Genomic DNA, 18384 nt, shown 5'->3' with positions numbered 1-18384 from the left:
AGCGCTGTGAGGCTGCCAAGCCTCTCCCAGGAAGGAGCTTTCAGCTTGCCAGGGGGGCGTGGGAGTATCATCCCTGCGCACCCTCTTGCCCTGCTCCCTCGGGATGCTGCGCGCAGGGCTGGTCCATCCACAGGCGACCCGATCCAGCCCCAGCTGGGGCTGGCTTGTGCTGCACCGTGGCCTCAACAGCTTGTCACAGGTCACCTGCTCGACTGTCCCTTGGGGGCTGTGCCTGCTGCCCCCCTGCCCTAACACTTCCAGATGTGCCAGTGGCAGAAAGCTGCAAGAATTGTGCTGGTGGGAGGATGGCCTGGGCCTCTGGCCTGGGCTGGTGAGAGGAGGGGGCCGACTGTGAGCCCTGGGGTCACCACAACAGGGTTGCTGGGGCACCCCAACACCTCTCTTACCTCTTGCCAGTGTTTCCTGCCAGGCGGGAGCTGAGTGGTGCTGACAAGGTGCTGCATCTTCAGGAGTCCCCAAAGTAGCTTTGCAACTCTGGGGGACCCTATCTGCCCACCCGCCAGAGCTCGGGGTACAGTTACTGTCACCAGCACCTTCACTGATGGCAAAAGCCAGCACGACCCCAGCACTCGACTGAGCCCACACTCATATGTGGGCTTTGAGGTGCTTAACCAGAGCTGGGACAGCAAGACAGGGGGGCTTATCCCTGAGCAAGCGGGTGCCCCGGGTCCCTGGGATGCCCTGAGATGTCCTAGGTTCCTGGGGTGCCCCAGTACCTGGGAGAGCCAGACGAGGAACCACCTTCCCCGCACCAAAACAAGATGTTTCCCCAGAAAATCCTCCCACTTCGGACCTGACAACAGCCCCCAGCCGGGGCTGTGCTGGGGCAGCCCCATCCCCACTGCGTCCCCCCAGCCCAGACCCCGCTCACTGCCACCACCCCCGCCCGCATCCCCCAACCAGGGGTCTGACCCCTATCCAAACCCCCTGCGGCCGGACTCTGAAGTCCCCAGAGCCCCGGGGTCGGGCGGGTCTGGCCGGGATGCCAGCGGGCTAGGCGAGGCACTGACCCCGGCGAGACCCTTCTCCTTGTGCCCCGTCCCCCGGCTGCTGTTGCTCGTCTGTTTCGTTAGCGACAATTAAACCTTTAACAAGCCATTAAACGCATAATCGATGCTTCCCGGCTCCCCGGCCCAGCTAATGGGGTGAAGCGCCCCGGCCGAGGCGAGCTCCGGCCGGCAGATAATGAAGCAACGGCTGCGGAAGTAATGGGGTTTGATCCGGGGGACGGGACGCGCTCAATGGGGGCTGCGCTTTTCACATGACATAATTGCCGAGGCTGGCGCCAGCCCGGGGCACCCCTCGGCCTCCCGAGCGCCAACAAAGGTCGGCTGGCGCGGGGAGCGGGAGCGCCGCACCCCCGGCTCGTTTGATCGGAGCCTAATTGGGGCGAGGGTGCTCCCCCAGCCCGGCCCCGCAACCGCCGCCCGAGACTGCGGAGGGGCCCGGGATGAGGATGTGTCACCCTGGGTCCTTGGGGCTGGGGGGTTTTGTGAATTACGGAAATGAGCTGTTTTCCATGGGATGGCACAGGGAATGTCGGGGTACCCTCACTTGGTATCCCACTTCCCTCCCCTGGGTGCACCCAGTGCTGCACCTCCTACAGAAATGGGCAAGATTTCTGCAAGATGCCAAACACGCCATTTAAACGCGGGTAAGGCACAAAAGCACAGAGCCACCTGCCCGGCCCACTTTTATTAGTGCTTTCCCTGGTGGATCCCCACTGCAGCCTGCCTCAGCATGTGGGGGGTTTGTGTGGGAAAAATCCAAGCAAAACTGCATTTTTCCTCCCCTTTAAATCCAATCCTGTCCTGAAATTGCTCACTGCCCGGATGGGACTGGTTCCTGGGGTTGTACTGGGAGGACTGGATGCTACTGGAAGTGCTGGGAGCACCAGGGGTGCCTTCAGCCCCTCGTGGCCTGAGAGGAGCCCTCCCGCTCCCACCCCCTCTAATCTCCTCCCGCGGGATTTGCCCCCTAAGCTGCTTATTTCTCTCTATTTCTCCCAGGCCTGAATGAACCCAGCCCTGCCCCGGCACAACGCCTCAAGCCCACTGAGCCATGGGCTCTGGGCACTCTGCCCCTGGTGCTGCCTGGCAGTGGCCTGGCATGTGGGGTTGGCACTGCCCAGGGACATGGGGGTGGCACTGATATGCCCAAGGATGTGGGGCTGACTGGCACTGCCCAGGGACATGGGGGTGGCACTGATATGCCCAGGGACGTAGCACTGGCCCTGCAGGGATGTGGGGTGGGCATTGCTATGCCAAGGGACATGGGGCTGGGCCCAACAGTCCCAGTCCTGCTATGCTGCAAGACCTGCACCCCTTGGCACAGGCCAGGATGGGGCTCAGTCCCTCCTGCCTCTGTGCACATCACCTCCACCCCCTCCGCCCCCTGGCCCCCAGAAGGACAGACATGACCCCAGGGACTGTGGTGACAGAGGGGCCACACTGTCCCTCTACAGGGTGTGGGAGCTGGGGTCCTCGGGGCTCAGGTTCTCCTCAGGGGTGTTGACCCATGAGCTCCCTGCCACCCCCCAGCTCCCAGGAGGAGAGGAGGAGAGGGGGCTGTGGGACGGTGAGGGGGAGGCTGCTCGCTGAAGGTTGAGCTTGGCAATGAGCGGCCGCCCTACATTCACCCACTGCCGCTCCTCCACGAAGTCATCCATGCCCTGGTAGCGGTACTGCAGGCAGACAGTGAAGGCCAGCTCCTGCTGCGGGGGACACCAGAATTGTGGGCTCCTGTCCTGGCATGGCCATGGTCATGCTTCTCCCCCGACACCATCCCCTGCCCACCATGGCTCTTACCCGCAGCTTCTGCAAGCCACAGATCCGGCTGTAGAGGCAGCAGGAGGAGCAGCCAAGGCTCCAGACAGGTGCCAGCGGGCTACCCACCTCCTCTGGGCTCTCCTTGTTGGTGCTTTTGAGGTCCACGTCTAGCTCCTGCCACAGATGGCATTCACGTGGAAACCACCACAGTTTCTCCCCCATTCCCCAGCATTGCCCTGGTGGGGGCTTCAGCAGCAGCTCCCACCTCAGGAATATCAGTGAGCCTGGCCTCACATTTGGTGATGTCCTTGGGGGCAGCCACCACGCGCGTGTAGATTATCATGATGTTGGAGAACTCGGCAGCAAAGCCCAGCTGAATGGTGACACCACAGTCAAAGTGGAGGTGCCGACTCTCTGGCAGCACTGGGGAGGGGACAGGGAGCACAGCGCTGGGACCTGCAGGGGCTCAGGGCTGGAGCTGTACCCACGGGCCACTGGGTCACCCCAGAGCAGGGATACCAACATAGTGCTCCTGTCTCCAGGCTGGTGGCTCTGTGCTGGCAGTTTCTCCTCCAAGTGGGAGGAGCCCAGCAGATGTCCGCAGCCTCTCTCTGCTCCTTGAGCTGTACCCCCTCTAGATGCCAGCTTGGGCAGGGTGGCCACGACTCACCGTGAGCCTTGGCCCACTGCAGGTTCCTGGCAGAGGACTCATCCCGGCCCGGGGGGCAGATGGGGTCTGTCAGAGCTCGTCTCTCCGAGAGGTTGCTGCGAAGCTCCAGTGCCTGCCGGCCCCGTGTGATCTCCAGAGTGCCCATGTCTGCAGGGGTACAGGGGGTTGGGAGGGGCCACCGGGGGGACATTTTTCCCCACTGCTCTTCACTCACCCTCAGCCACCTTGTCCAGTAGCACTGTGATCTTCTCATCCTCCAGCAGCCAGCGCTTGAGGAAGGTGACAAAGATGCCGTTGGAGAGCTCGCCCTGGCTCAGCTCGTAGGCTTCGGCATCTGCGCACCTGTGGGGACAGGGCAGTGGTTGGATTTGTCATGGGCTCTGGCACTCCCTGGGACTTGGCCCCCAACAGGATGACAGCCCAAAGGAAGCCAGAGCTGGGTGCCCAGTGCTCATCCTGTTCCCATCACACCATCTGGCCACTGTGCTGGGGACAGGTGAGAACATGGCTGGCTCCTGGGTGCTTAAAGCATCACCAGCCCAAACCCCTGTGCTCTGGAGAAGTCTTGGGGCTTCCTGCCCTCAGGTGCTGCCCAAAGCTGAGCACTGCCATGGGCACATCCCTGCCCTGAGAGGGACTGGGGGCTGCCACTCGCCCACCCCCTCCAGCATCGAGGGGGAAGGGATGCAGGTACGGGGGGCTGAGCCCCTGCCCTGCCCTGAGCCGGGCAGGGACACTCAGCCCCACTGCCTATGCCAGGGGGTGGCAGGAGAGGACCCACGTGGCATAGCCAAAGACGATGTTGGCCGTGACCTCCAGCGCCCCAACCTGTGGGATGACGTCGTCATTGAGGTTCCTGCAAGAGAAGAGAAGCTGGACAGAGTGAAAACCTGTCCTCCCCCAAAACCCACCCCAAAGCACTCCAGACCCTGAGGGCTGCTCTGTGCCCCTCTGCCCACCCATTACAGCATTTGCCAGCTCACAGGGGCATTGAAGTTTTGGGGCATTTAGACAAAGACAATAGGTTTAGGTGGGGCCCTGGGGGTGCCCTGCTACCCTCACCTGGGAGCCACCACCCACAGGTCCCTGTGCTGAGCCCTCCCCAAGTGGCAGCTTGCCACTGGCTGGGTGGCAGGGCTGGGTCACCTCTTGCGGCACATGTCGAGCAGGAAGATGTTGAGGCTGGTGCGGCGCTGCTGCATCTCCCTCAGCACCTGCTGCACGCACAGGCAATGCTCTGACGTGTAGGCGCTGGGTGCGTCGATGGGCACCATGAAGCTGTTGCCAAAATTTTCATAGCCGTGCCCAGCATAGTAGAGCAAACCTGCCAGGGGGCACAAAGGGCAGGTGACATTGTTATGTCCCCTGACCTGCCAACACCTGCTTCTTGCCTGCTTGCACCCCAAGACTCCACCAGCATAAAACCACCCGGTTCCCCCTGGGCTGGAGCCACCCTGGCGGGTGTTGTCGCACCATAGACGCCCTTGTCAAGGAGAAGGAGGAACTCATCGACGGCCATCTGCATCTCAGCCTTGCGCAGGTCCAGCAGCGACACTACCTTGAAGTTGAGCTGGCGGAGGAGGGCACCAAGGGCGTGAACATCCACCATGGGTGCCTGCAGCTGCTTGTGGTGCAGGTAGTGCATGTTGCCAATCAGCAGTGCCACTTTGTCCGTGGCTGCAAGGATGGGAGAGGGAGGTGTTGTCATGGATTGGGACACTCCTGCTCTCCATGTTACCCCCAGCCCACAGAGGCGACACCCAGCTCTGGCCACCATCCCTGTCCCTGTGTACTACTGAGGTACACTGTGGCATCCCTGGCTCACTGATCCCTGAACTCTCAGGTTACAAATAAGGGTTAGGATTGGGGATTTGGATTGATGGTTAGGGTGCTGACATGCTGTCCTGATTAGGGCAGGGGTTGGGATGCTGTTTCACTCTCCCAGTAGGCTGCACCCAAAGCACTCCTGGCCAAGTAAAGCCTTATGGGGTGACAATGGCAACACTGGTGACAGTCAGAGCCCCCCAGGGCCACCAGCCCCTCCTGGGCAGGGTCTTACCATACAGCTGTCCAGGGCCGCCGTGCTCTAGGGAGCCTGGGAAGAGAGAAATGTTGTGCCATGGCACTCCAGTGCCAGTGGAGCACAGCACACATCTGCCTGCTCTGCCCCTACATACCTCCATCCCCCTCCTGCCAGGAGCCTCCAGAGGCGAAGAGCCGCGGGCCTGTGGCAGAGGGCAGGTCAGGACCCTATGTATGGCAGTACCTCCCAGCATGGGCTGAAGTCCCCCCAAAACTGTGGAGCAGCCATGAAGGCTCTACTGGGAACAGAGCAGCTGGTGGGGTTCACAGAGGTCTGGGGCCCTCACCAATCTCCACATCCACCTCCTGGCTCCACACCTCGTGGAAGAGGTTGAACACACGGCAGGAGTAGGTGCCCCGCTCAGCTGTTGTCACCAACTTCACCTGCCAGCAGGACAGAGCAGGAGGCTGGGGCAGTGTGCCAGACCATGCTGCACCGTGCCACACTGTGCCATGCCATGCTGTCCCATGCCAGGGGTCCCTCCATACCTGGAGCTGGGGTGCCTGTGCCCCTTCCACAGGGCGCTGGTTTCTGAACCACTGGTACTGGGGTGGGGGGTTGCCAATGGCTCTGCACTCCAGCACCAGCGTGTCCCCCTCGGCCAGGCAGCACTGCTGTGGCTGCCGCAGGATCTGCAGCCCCGCCATGATTGGGCAGTAGCCACTGGCTGGGGAAGGGATAGGGTGGCAAATTAGGCAGCCAGCCATGGCAGCACACTGCAAAGCTGCTCCAGGCCCCAGGTTCCTCACCCACAGGCCCTGGCACCCATGGGTGGCATGAGGCAGCAGACATGAGAAGGACATAGCGCATGTGGCTCCTCTGTGGGCACCATCACCGCAGCAAGCCCAGAGACCTCCACTGAGCCAGGGCATTACATGGCAAATGATGCCACTCAGGACCCACCCCTGTCCTGATAGGGCGAGAGGTGCCCTCTAGATGTTCTAATTCCAATGGGGCAAGTGGTGTCCCATGGCTGCCAGCCCAGGGACACAGATCTCAAGACCCACCTGAGCTGGGACTGCTGCTCTTCTCCACCTGGACATGGGCCCACCTGGAGAAGGTGAAGGTGGCCCCACAGTTCACCCGGCAGATGTACCACTCAGGCTGGCCCAGCAGGGCAGCCATGTCAATCACCAGCTCTGGAGATGTGGCTCCAGGCACCTACGAGACAGGAGGTGGCCAAGGAGTCGTGGGCTCCCTCTTACCTGTGTGGGTGCCCTCGCCATGGGCAGTGTGCAGGGGCCCCACTCAATGTGGCACAGCGGGACCTCACCTCCTGCCTCCCGCAGAACCACTGGTACATAAGCCCCGGTGGGCCAGTTGCACAGCAAGTCAGGGTCACCTGTGTCCCCTCTGCCACCACCTGTGATTCTGGCTGCACTGTGATGTGGATCATCTCCTGGACTGTGGGAGAGGAGAGATCTGGGCTGGCTGAGTCCCCTGTCCCACACCACCCCATCCCATCCAGTTCCATCCTATCCTGTCCCACCCCTACCCACAACAGATTCTCCTCTCCCAGCCCAACCCATCTTATTACATTCCACACCTCTGTCCTGTCCCAACCATCTCATCCTACCTTGTCCCATTGGCATATTCATACTATCCCATCTACCCATCTCGTCTTGTTCCAGTCCATCCATCCCACTCTGCTCTATCGTATCCCATCCCATGTTGTCCAAATCTGTTCCATCCCATCCCACCAGACCACATCCCATCTTATCTCACCCTGTTGCATCCATCCCACTCTACCCTGCCTGCCCAGGACCTTGCTACCAGATTGTCCTAGGTTGCAATATAGATGTATTTAAGTATTCTATTACCACCAGCTGTGGGCCGTTAGCTGCTATCACCTGCTAATGACCCACTCCAGATGACAGACAATGGGCCATCAGGGACCCACTGCATGACTCATGGACTCATGTCATCCCATTGTGGGATGCCCTGCCCAGGAGGGAGGAGCCAGGTGTTCCCACCTGGATATAACCTGGCCTTGGAACTACCTGAGCTAGCCCTGTCTACTGGGTTCCCAGAGGACAAGAGCTGCCACTGGACCTTCAGCTGGAGACCAGATCTTCACAGGATCACCACTTGAACTGAACTACTTGAGCTGGACTGCTACCACCACCCTAACAGGGTGTCAGGTTGTATCTGGCTTTGTCAGTGCTTTTCCTTGTATTATTTCACTTATTTTTAATTTCAGTCTTGACTTGTGATCTCCCACTGGTTTGTTTTCAAACCAATACAAGCATACATCCCTGGCCTGCTATGCACCTGTCATGTGAGAAAAATGACCCTTACAATAGTCAATCTGTTTTTTCTTCCTTACCCCTGAGAGAATCAAGTCTAACAATAAAACCCATTTCACAGATCAAGATCCCAAGCAGGAATTGCTGCTCTTCACCCCCATCCCCATTTCCTCCTGCTTAGTCTTGGCTCCCTGGTGCCCCCCTTCAGCCCCACGCTTCCCGCTGCCCATCCGTACCGGCAGAGCTGAGGACCCGGCAGGCCTGTTCGTGCCCCATGCGCTCCAGGCAGCCCAGCAGGTACCTGAGGGTGCAGTCGCGCTCGGCCAGGAGCTGCAGCAGGCACTGCGTGGGGCTGCCGCGGGGCTCGAGCACCTTCAGAGAGCACATCTCCAGCTCCTCCGCGCTGCAAGCGCCCATAGCTGTCAGAACCACAGCCCCCTCCCTCGGGGGATGGGGCGGGCGCTTTGCCAGGGGCCTCGGCGGTGCTCCAGCCCAGGGAGGGGGAAGCGACCCGTGTGCCCCTCGCTCAACACACTGCAGGGCTGTGCCCACATGCGCTTTGTAACCCACTTGGGGACAGTCCCCAGCCCTACCTGCACTTGAAGCGTTTCTCGGCCCCAGCCAGCTCGGCCAGCTTGCGCCAGCCCCGGCCAGCGTTATCCAGCAGCTCACACAGCCGGGCCACCACTTCTCCACCCAGCGAGGTGATGGGCATGCTCCAGTCCCCCATCCCTCCTGGGGATGCCGAGTGGACAAGGTGTCAGTGGGTCACAGGGTGGCAGGCACCCGTGCCCCACCAGACCCCTCTGGGCATAGGGTGGCTTAGAGGGGAGAGCAATGAAATCACTGCTGTCAGGACGCCTCCCGGCAGGAGACTGAGGAGATGCTGGGATCTGGCTGGGCAGTGCCATTGGATCTGGATGCCAGCAGCCAGCCAGGAATGCCACACACTCCCACTCCATAAGCGTGACAGTGGCACAGGGGACCCCGCTCGCCCGCCAGCTTTGGGCAAGGAACCAGGGTACTTTAGCCCAGGCCCAGGAAGGGGACCTTCATGGAACGGAGGTCCATGGAACTAGGAGGAGGGGGTGGGCCCCATCACTTTCCCTGTCCTGTCAGGTGACACAGAGAATGGGGCTGCAAATACCCCTCTCCCTCTGGCAGAGGCCCCAGTGGGGCAGCAGCAGCCCCCTTGCTGTCACCAGACCTCTGTGTGGTGGCTTTGGAGCCACCATGAGGGGCCGACAGGGGGGTCAGTAGAGTGCACATGGGGGTCCTGGGGCTGGGACCCAACTCAGCTTGCCCTGAATCCTGGGAAAGCTTTCGGTGTGACATGAACCACCTGGACAAGGGCAGTACCCAGGGACCAGCTCTCTCCTCCTCTCCTCAGGTTCCTTGCCAACAACCCACACCAGAAGGGCTGTTGTCCCCAGGACTGAGGGCCACCCAGAGCAGCTGGGTGACACTCACCCAAGCAGGGGGCTCCAAGACAGAGGACAGGGACCCGGGTGCTCCGTCTGCTCACCTGCTGCTGGATTTGGGGTCTCGATACTCTGCGGGTGGCGAGGGGAGGGTGAGCTGCAGGATAGGCCCGGCAGGGATGAGCACTCACCACGCGGTACGGCTGAGCCCCGTCAGCTCCGAGGGTGTGCACTGAGCCCCACGCAGAGGAAATGAGGGTTCAGCCCAAAATCTCCCCAGGCCCTCACACTGCAGCACAGCACTTCTGCTTCCCTCCACCTTCCTTCCTGTTCTGCAGCGCGTGGGCGTGGAGCTGCCACCCCCCCACAGCCGCAGGGGATCTGGGCACGCCCCCTGGCCCTGTCACAGGGCACATGGCACCGGGGAACCCGGCGGGCCGGGCAGGGGCTCCACTGGCCCTTCCTCACTGCAGTGACCTCATGGGTGCCTCTTTTCCCCAGAGCCCAACTTGAGCCCAGCAGGAGCCACAGGGCAGCGAGTCCAGGGTGGAGATGAACTGAGGTGACAGAGGCACCTCTCAGCCAAGTGTGCCCAACACAGGCAGAACCAAAGCCAGGGGAAGCTACTGGGCTTTGCCAGGCTGAAGCTGGCCAAGCAGAAGCAGGGGTGGAGCAGCGAAGCCCCTGTTGCTGTGGGGAAGACCCTGCCTTCACCATCCAGCCCAGCCAAGCCCTGGGTCCCACCACCACTGCTCCTGCTGTTGAGGGAGGAAAGGAGAGCATGGCATCAGAGTGGCACTGCAAAGGGCCACCATGTCCCCCCCTCACCTTGCCCATTGCCCCACAGCACTGCCAAAGCCTGGCCCCCATCCTTCCACCCCCCAGGAGCACACACTGCTCAGGCCTTGAGATCCCCCAGCCAGCGATGCACTGACACAGGTGGGTCATTCCCCACCCCACATCCCCATAGAGCCCCCAGTCCCAGCTACTGTGATACAGGACAGGGAGCTGGACCTGTGTTCACTGTGGGCTCCCTCTACAACCCAAAACCTGAGCTTCTGTCTTAGCAAACACACAGAACCTGTGGCATGTGTTGCCTCAGCCCTTGGCACAGAGGGGAGTCGCACCAAGCTTGCAAAGGGTCTGGGTTTGTCACAGCCTTTTTAACAGGTATCAGCCTCACCAGGGATTTATTTCTTATTTACATCGAGAAGAAAAGACCAAAAGCCAGGGTGGGTCCCCAAGCTTGGCAGCACCTACAGCTTCTTGCCCTTCTTCAATTTGTTGCGCTGCCACGTGTTGTACTTCCGCAGGCGCCTCCAATACTCGAGCGAGTCGGGGTTCAGCTCCTCCAGCTTCTTAGGAGGCCCAAGGTCGATCTTGAAGAGCCTGGGGGTGAACGTAGAGGATGTGAGGTTGCGGGAAGGAGAGCAAACAGACAAGCACAGAACGGAGCAATGGACAGGAGTGACAAGGATGTGCAGATCCCTCACCCCCACATCCACAATACACCCACTCCTCTCTCCTGACTCTAAAGAAGATGTCTGGGTTGCAGAGGAGCAGTCTGCCTCCTCCCAGAGCACTTCCCTGTCCCTCTTACACAGCTCTGTGCCCCTGGGATGGCACCTCTGTCGGGACACAGAGGGGAGTGGGGCAGCACCCACCAGTCGGGGTACTTGGAGTCGGGCTTCAGGGCCACCTCCGGACCCTCCTTGAAGTAGTTGACCCCCATGGCGTGGGTGGCGAGCATGGTGGGGTCCGTGCACACTTCCGGCCCCTTCAACGCCTCCTTCGGCACACCCTTACCCTTGGCCTTGGCGGCTGTGGGGACAAGGGCACGGTCAGCACCAGGCATGTGCCGGGGGACAAGGACACAGACAGGGGAAGGGATGGGGTCCAGGGCATCGCGGGTAGGGAACGGGGCCGGGGCCGGGGCCGGGGCCGGGTGGGAGCGGGGCGCACGACGAACGGAGTTGCGGTGGCGGCACCACCGGGGAGGGCGCGAGGCCGTGGACCGGGACACGGGGTCGGGAGCGCGGGCAGGGCGGGGCTGGTGCAGAGGGCAATGAGTGCGGGACCGAGGCACGGAGGGACACAGGGCCGGGGCCGGGGCCGAGGAGTGCGGGCCAGGGGCGGTGCCCGTGCGGGTCTCACCGGGTTTCTTGGCGTAGCCGCGGGCCGGAGCCCAGAGCGCATTTCCCGCCGCCCTCAGCAGCCCCCAGGCGGCCATGGGCGCGGGGCACGGCGGGACCGGGGCGGGGCCGCGGCCGCGCCTGCGCGGGGCGAACGGAAACGGAGGCGGGAGTGTCTCGTCCCGGGCCGGTGGCGCCAGGAGCGATCGAGTGCGCCCGGCCCGGGCTCCTCCCGGGCCGCCGCCCCCATGGAGAGCGGCACCATGGACTTCCAGGCGGCTGCGCTCCCCGTCCCCGGCGGCGGTAGCGATGAGGCCGCAGAGCCGCCGTCCATGGACACGGAGGACGGGCCGGACGTCCCTGGGCTCCGTGCGGGGGGCGGCCGGCCGGAGGAGCCCTCCTGCACAGCCCCGCAGCCCGGCAGCGGCTCCGGGCCAGCGGAGCCTGGGCCCGGTTCGGGGCCCGCCGCAGCCCCGGCGCTCGCGGGAGGCGCGGGCGGACGGACCGAGCTGTGCCGGCCGAGCTCGGGAAGAACTATGGAAGCGGAGGCGGTGCCGCAGGGCTCTGCCAGCTGGGAGCCCGGCACCGGGAGCGCCCCTCGGGGTACCGGGCATCCCCTGACCCCCGGCGGTGCCGACCCCGCGGGCATGGAGCTGGATGAGACCCCCGAGCCCAACACCCGCCCGGGCAGAGCCCAGTGGGCCGAGGATACGGAGGACGAACCCTCGGAGATCCAGGGGCTGCTGGCCCAGCTCGAGACGCTCGACCCCAGCCTCCGCGACCGTCCGTCCACCCCAGAGCAGGGCTCGCCATCCCCCTCGGGCGCTGGTGCCCGGCGGGGCCGCGGGCAGTGCCCGGGCAGGTGCCGGCCGTGCCCGCTGCACGTGGCCACGGGCCGGGGCCTGGCAACGCGTCCCTGCTGCCCCCAGCACTCCGCCTGCGCCCGGCCCTGCCACGGGCTGCTCTTCGCCGAGGCCGACCGGGAGGACTTGCTGAGCCTCCTTTGCTACGAGGGAGGGCTGCCCGAGGCCGGCGCTGAGACCCCCTTGGCCCGCTCTGATGTCCTGGCTGGGACCAACCTGGAGATGCTGCAGGCTCAGGAGGAACCAGCCACGGTGGAGAAGCCTGAAGGGCTGGGGAGGCCAGAGAGCTCAGAGGAAGTACCTTCTGGTGGCTGGTGTTATGGAGAGGGGGCTTGCGAGGACGATTCTGCCTGCAAGGGCACTCGGGAAGGTTCCCCAGAGCCGGCATGGGCAGTCCTGCCTCCCACTTTGGCTCCCGGGGCAGAACAGCTATCTCAAGGCACTGTGACTGTGAGTGCATCATGCTGTGATGGGGCAGCTGGAGCCAGGATGTGCCCCTTGGCTCTGCTCCCTCCTGGGGTCTGGGATGGGAACAAAGGGGAGCCAGGGATGACTTTCCTCAGTTCTTCCAGGGCCTCACGCTGCAAGATTGCCCAGACAAGACCCTCAGTACCAGCTTTGGCTCCTAATGCTCTGAATGCATGCTTGCATGGCTGGCTGATTCATGTGTGCCCTGGGGCAGAGGCTGGTGGGTCCAAACAGCCCCTCTGGTCCTGGGATCCTGTGCCATCCTCCCCTCCAGCCCCAGGACCCTGCACTATCTCCCCCACAAGCCTAGGACCCTGATCCTCCCTGCTCAGCCCAGGAGCCCTGTGCCATTTCCCCCATCCCCATGCTCTGCCCTTGCTGTCCCACTGCTCCAGGCCCAGGCAGGCTGAATCCCTGAGGTCCCAGCCACAGCCTCACTTGCTTTCTTATTCCTTTGTAGAACAAGGAACCCCCATCATCCTGCCCAGGCTTCAAAGAGGGTGAGTAGCTTCTGTGCTCGAGCAGCAAAAGCATCCAGGAGTCCTGACCCACCTGCTCTGACCTTGAATGGTGGTGGCCAGGGGTCACAGCTGGGGAGGGAAGAGCCTGCTCTGCGCCCATCCAGAGTAGGCATGTGGCTGCAGGCTCCAGGTGGCTTGACCCTTTGTTGAGGAAATGGAGATGCCTCAGGGATCAGGGAGGGGGGATACTTGAGAGAAAGGGATGCCAGGTGAAGGGAAGGAGGAAGCAGCCCTGGTCCCCCTCTGTTGCCACGTGCCCATGTCCCAAGCACAGAGCTGCTTCATCATATATAGGAAAGCAGCTAATGGGCAGCAGGAGTTGGTACCCCCAGTTTCAGAGGTGGGGGAGCAGCCCCTGCTCAATCCCTCCCAATGCCTCAGTTCCAGGCCCTTGCGACCCGGAGGACTTGCTGGATGGTGTAATTTTTGGGGCCAAGTACCTGGGCTCCACGCAGCTGGTCTCAGAGAGGAACCCCCCAACCAGCGTCCGCATGGCGCAGGCCCAGGAGGCAGTGGACAGGATCAAGGTGCAGGAGGGATGGGGGGCATGGCTGCTCCCAGCCTGGCCCTCTGTGGGTGTGACACAGCACTCAGGATCTGCCTAGGGGCACCTGGCTGTGGGGCTTGGTCCCAGCAGGGCCCTGTGACTTCTCCATCATTCTGCAGGCACCCGAGGGGGAGTCCCAGCCCATGACAGAGGTGGATCTGTTTGTCTCCACACAGAGGATAAAGGTGCTCACTGCTGACACTCAGGTGAGCAGCAACAGCAGCACTCATGTGGCTCTGGAGCAGGTGTTTAGTCTCAGGATCTCAGCTTTGCTCCCACACCAGCAGGGTCATGCCCATGTATGGCCTACAGATGAGGACACATATCTGGGAGCGGATGTGTCACCCTGTAGCCATCCTGTGTCATGTCCTTGCCTCTCTGTGGCTGCACAAGGCTTCCCATGTGACCTGTGCCCTTTGGAAATGCTGGGATCCCAGACCAACCTCTGGGGAACCCAGGCTTGAAATCTGGGGAGCTCTTTGTCTCAGGATTAGTTTCTGCATTATAGTGAGAGGGAAGAGCTGTCCTGTCCCCCAGGAGCACCCAGGGATACAAATGAATCCTTGATGAAGGAGCTGTTTGTGCCTTCTGGCACAGACATGTTTTCTGCCCAGTATGTGCCGGGCAGCTACGCCACATCCCAGCACTGTGGCCAGACCCTTCCTGCTTGCAGTGCCAGTGGGCTCGTGGCTGCCCATGCAGTCTGATGGCCCAGAGAGGGCTGAACTCTGTGCCTGTGTTCCCCTTGCCAGGAGGCCATGATGGATCACTCCCTCCAGACCATCTCCTACATCGCGGACATTGGCTCCCTTGTGGTGCTCATGGCGCGCCGGAAGCTGCCGCAGCGGTCAGAGCTGATGGAGGAGAAGCGGCTCTACAAGATGATCTGCCACGTCTTCCACTCGGCTGATGTGAGGCAACACATAGCTCCCTGGGGTGGGCAGATGGCCTTAGGACCTGAGCCCAATCCCACTGTAATAACAGGGTGTTCTAGGCTGGGGCTGCGGCACAGGCTGCAGCCCTCCTCTCAAGGGAGAGGGCAGGAGCCTAGCCTGAGCGTCTCTGTGACGCACAGAGGCCCAGTGAGCAAAGTACGGGAGAGAGTTGACTCCATACAGGGGCCCATTCAGGCAGGAAAGGAGCCAGGATGCCCTGGAGCTCCCAGGAATGATTCCTGTGCTGGGCACTGCAGGGCACCAGGAGCTGTTGGCTCCAGCCCTGAGCAGGAACAGCCCCTGTCATTCCCCAGGCCCAGGTGATCGCCCAGGCCATTGGGCAGGCATTTGGTGTGGCCTACCAGCGCTTCCTGGAGGCCAACAGCATCGACCCAAGTGAGCTGAGCCCACGCCAGTACAGCTGTGCCCTCGAGGACCAGGAGCAGTACAACGCTGAGCTGACCCACTTCTCCCGGCAGGAGAACTGCAAGGATGTAAGAGCTGCTCCAGGGAGTGGGGACAATGTGGGGAATCCACTGGCACCTCTGTGTCATCCACTCCATGGCTTCCTGAGCAGCTGAGGTGCTCCCTACAAAACCAGACCCCATGCCTGCCAGCTGTGTGTGCAGCTGTAGCTGGGACGTGTGCTCCGTGACTCTGGTGGAGGTTATGACCGTAACTCACCTGTTCTTCCTCCAGGTCTGCATCCGGAAGCAGAAGGGGGAGATCCTGGGCATTGCCATTGTGGAGTCGGGCTGGGGCTCCATCCTGCCCACTGTGGTCATCGCCAACCTGATGCACGGGGGCCCCGCAGAGCGGTCAGGCGAGCTGAGCATTGGGGACCGCCTCATGTCGGTCAACAGGACCAGCCTGGTGGGTCTGCCCCTAGGCACCTGCCAGAGCATCATCCGGGTGAGCCAGGGCAGGGTGACCTCCTGCCTCACCCCAGGAAGGAGATGGGGACTGGCCTGAATGATCTGGTAATGTCTGTGATGCCGGTATTCCCCCAGAGGCCCCAGCTTTGGAGGCAGGCACGCAGAGGCCATACCTGTCCTGCAGACTGCAACAGTTCCTGCTCAGAATGCTTGGGAGGAAGGCAGGGACAAAGCTGTGAAATGTATTTGCTGTGGCCCTGCCTGAGGAGGAGGGTGGAGGAAGGCAGGCACCTTCCTGAAGGGAACCTATTGATTCATCTACCTCTCAACAGGGAGGAGCTGAAAGCAAGGACTGCATAGCCTCAGGGGCAGGGATATCTTGGGCTGGGTTTATAAGTTCTTGTCCCCTGGATTTGTATTTGCAATATCCCTTTGTGTGCCTCAGTTTTCCCAGTAAAAACAGGTTGCTAATCCTCAGCCCTCACATGAGGAACATGACTACATCACTCCTCAACAAGTCTGAATAGTTCTCCAAAATCTGACCAAGCCCCCTCCCACCTTCCAGGAGCTGAAGCACCAGACTGAGGTGACACTGAACATTGTGCACTGTCCCCCTGTCACCACAGCTGTCATCCGACGCCCTGACTCTAAGTACCAGCTGGGCTTCTGTGTTGAGAATGGTGTGGTGAGTACCCATGGGATGGGAGCTGGGCCAAGGTCTACCTGAGGGACAGGCAGAGCTGGCTGTGTCCAGGGACCAGTGCCCAGCTCCCACGCTCCACCTGTCTGCCTGGGCTGAGGGGTCACAGGGCTCTGCTGTGCACAGCAAAAGGCTCCTCACAGCCTTTCTGCAGCACAAGTGGTTATATCCTTCTCCGTGGTGCACTGTAGCTGTTTGCTTTCAGGGTGGTGGCTTCTTCCTGGCTTTCTGGGCATGACCCCAGTGACAGCTGTTGCTGTCCCCAGTGCCTCAGGCCACTCCCTGCTCTGGGCTCAGCTGTGGCTGTGGGAAGGCAGAGAAGGGCATTCCTGGGCTCACTGGGAGCTGGGCAGGTGGGTGGCATAGCCACCTCACACACCAACTGGAGCTCCCCCTGGGATTGGAGATGTGGTTCTCTCCTGATGCCCAAAGGAGAAGTTCAGGCTCTGTAGCCCAGACCTGATGGGTGCAGGAGGGTTCAGGGAGTGGAGCAGGCACACCACCATCAGCCAGGTGGACAAAATCCTGGGGGCTTCCCTTGCCCCAGCTCAGCACATGGCTGTGGTGGCAGCAATGCACAGGGACATCTGTGTCCTCACTGCGTGCCTGGGGGCTGGAGGAGGTGGCACCCCAGTCCAGAACTCTGGCCGGGAGCCTACAGGGGTATGAGGGTTTGGGGCAGTGGTGACACAGGGCCAGGCTGTGGGCACAGCCCTGCTCTCACAGCACTCTCCACTCCCAGATCTGCAGCCTGATGCGCGGGGGCATTGCGGAGCGGGGCGGCATCCGCGTGGGGCACCGCATCATTGAGATCAACGGGCAGAGCGTGGTGGCCACGCCCCACGAGAAGATCATCCAGATCCTCACCGAGGCAGTCAGCGAGGTGAGCTGGGCCCCCACAGAACCACTGGGCTTGGAGTTGTGCAGCAGCACCCTCAAGCCCGGGCTGGGGCTTCTGATCTGTGCCTCTCTGCCTAGGTCCACATCAAGACCATGCCGGCTTCCACCTACCGTCTGCTGACAGGACAGGAACAGCCCCTCTTCCTCTGAGCTACTGTGCCTGGGGCAGGCAGGAGTGAGCCCAGGGCTGTAGGGGCAGGACTGGCTCTGCCTCCTGCCCCAGCCCTGCATCAGAGCCCATGGCAGGGCCTGAGCCTGCACCTCTTTGGTTTTACTCAGGACACAGTGGGAGACTCTGAGGGGGCTGATACCCAACCTGAGCAGTGTCAAGGCCTGTGGTGCCATGGTTTGGGCACCTCTCACCCTCCAGTCACCCCTCCCCACTTCACAGTGCCTGTCCTGCTACTGCACAAGGTCCCTCACTTTGGCCTAGTGCTGGCAGGAGGAGAGGGGAGCCCATGTGAAAGCTCCCCCCATCCAGTCACTGCAGATTGTGTTCTTACACTCACCAACGGTGCCTTTCCCAAGGTGGGGATGGTGCTGGAAGCACAGCTTGGCTCCAGAGCTCGGCACAACACAGCCCCAGAGCAGCACTGACCCTGCACACCCACGTGTGGGTGCACACTGGCACCCCTGAGGGACACCCAGCAGCTTCCAGGCTCAGCCTTAAGGGCAGAAGCACTCTTGCCACCTCCTCTTCTCCCCTGGCTTGAGCAGGGGCCTGTTTGGGTGCAAACAAACTCTGCGTTAGACCCATTGCACCATGCTGGGACCCTACCTCAGCTTTTCCCTGGTGTTGCCTTGAACCTCTCTGCACACACAGCCTGGCCCACAGCCACAGGCCTTGGAGCAGCAAAAGGGAACATGGCACTGCCCAGACCCACATCCCAGGAGCTTGGGGCAGTGAGCCCTGGGGTTTCCCCCAGGATGTGCCTTTCTGTGAGCAGCTCTCTGGGCCCCCAGGGCTGCAGCGGTGCTGACCTGGCTGTGCCTATGTGCTTGGTTGATGTAAAAATAAAAATTGTGGGAAATATGGGAGGCTGCGTTTGAGGAGCCGTGGTGGGGGCGGCAGCAGAAGGAGGCTCAGCTCTGGGGAGCACATCCTTGGCCTGCAGCAGTGCCAGGCCCCAATGTCCCCTGCGGTGTCTCAGTGCAGGCAGGGCCACTGGCCAGGAGGTTGCCTGGTGCCCCAGCAAGGCCACCCTGCCACACTCTGTCCCCTGCATGCTGCCAC

At 61.9% G+C, this 18384-nt stretch overlaps 2 protein-coding genes and 1 long non-coding RNA gene across 10 annotated transcripts; 1 reads left to right on the top strand and 2 right to left on the bottom strand.

Annotated features, from left to right (window-relative positions):
* Positions 1-1676: 1676 nt before the first annotated feature.
* Positions 1677-9654, bottom strand: LOC146426333 (mucosa-associated lymphoid tissue lymphoma translocation protein 1-like). Of its 7 annotated transcripts, none has more exons than XM_085040284.1 (17): positions 9314-9571; positions 8382-8523; positions 8025-8191; positions 6816-6946; positions 6550-6703; positions 6031-6209; positions 5829-5925; positions 5637-5684; positions 5519-5554; positions 4933-5136; positions 4606-4783; positions 4241-4315; positions 3674-3801; positions 3460-3606; positions 3055-3212; positions 2829-2963; positions 1677-2731 (listed from the first exon to the last, which is right to left on the bottom strand). In XM_085040284.1, the coding sequence occupies exons 2-17, from the start codon at positions 8516-8518 to the stop codon at positions 2480-2482; spliced, it is 2226 nt and encodes a 741-aa protein (XP_084896410.1). In that variant the 5' UTR covers positions 8519-8523; positions 9314-9571; the 3' UTR covers positions 1677-2479. The 7 variants fall into 7 exon arrangements, 6 of the variants coding, with proteins under 6 accessions (XP_084896410.1, XP_084896407.1, XP_084896409.1 ...); XM_085040281.1 differs by having other exon boundaries at positions 1677-2734; positions 9314-9568; XM_085040283.1 differs by having other exon boundaries at positions 1677-2734; positions 9401-9568.
* A 715-nt stretch (positions 9655-10369) lies between these two features.
* On the bottom strand, positions 10370-11474 carry LOC146426332 (uncharacterized). Its single transcript, XR_014846199.1, has 2 exons — positions 11364-11474; positions 10370-10598 (listed from the first exon to the last, which is right to left on the bottom strand). It is a non-coding gene; the product is annotated as an uncharacterized LOC146426332 (long non-coding RNA).
* On the top strand, positions 11168-18183 carry APBA3 (amyloid beta precursor protein binding family A member 3). Of its 2 annotated transcripts, XM_085040225.1 has the most exons (10): positions 11171-12654; positions 13133-13172; positions 13575-13720; positions 13860-13946; positions 14493-14651; positions 14990-15169; positions 15375-15587; positions 16116-16235; positions 16993-17133; positions 17229-18183. In XM_085040225.1, exons 1-10 carry the CDS (start codon positions 11275-11277, stop codon positions 17298-17300), a joined length of 2538 nt encoding a protein of 845 aa, XP_084896351.1. In that variant the 5' UTR covers positions 11171-11274; the 3' UTR covers positions 17301-18183. The 2 variants fall into 2 exon arrangements, with proteins under 2 accessions (XP_084896352.1, XP_084896351.1); XM_085040226.1 differs by lacking the exon at positions 14990-15169 and having other exon boundaries at positions 11168-12654.
* The last annotated feature ends 201 nt before the right edge of the window (positions 18184-18384 follow it).

The sequence above is a fragment of the Lichenostomus cassidix genome, chromosome 28 (assembly GCF_008360975.1).
Source record: "Lichenostomus cassidix isolate B80296 chromosome 28, HeHo_3.0, whole genome shotgun sequence".
Taxonomy (NCBI): Eukaryota; Metazoa; Chordata; class Aves; order Passeriformes; family Meliphagidae; genus Lichenostomus; species Lichenostomus cassidix.
The sequence above is the reverse complement of the archived record's forward strand: the minus strand, read 5'-3'. Positions and strand labels throughout refer to the sequence as shown.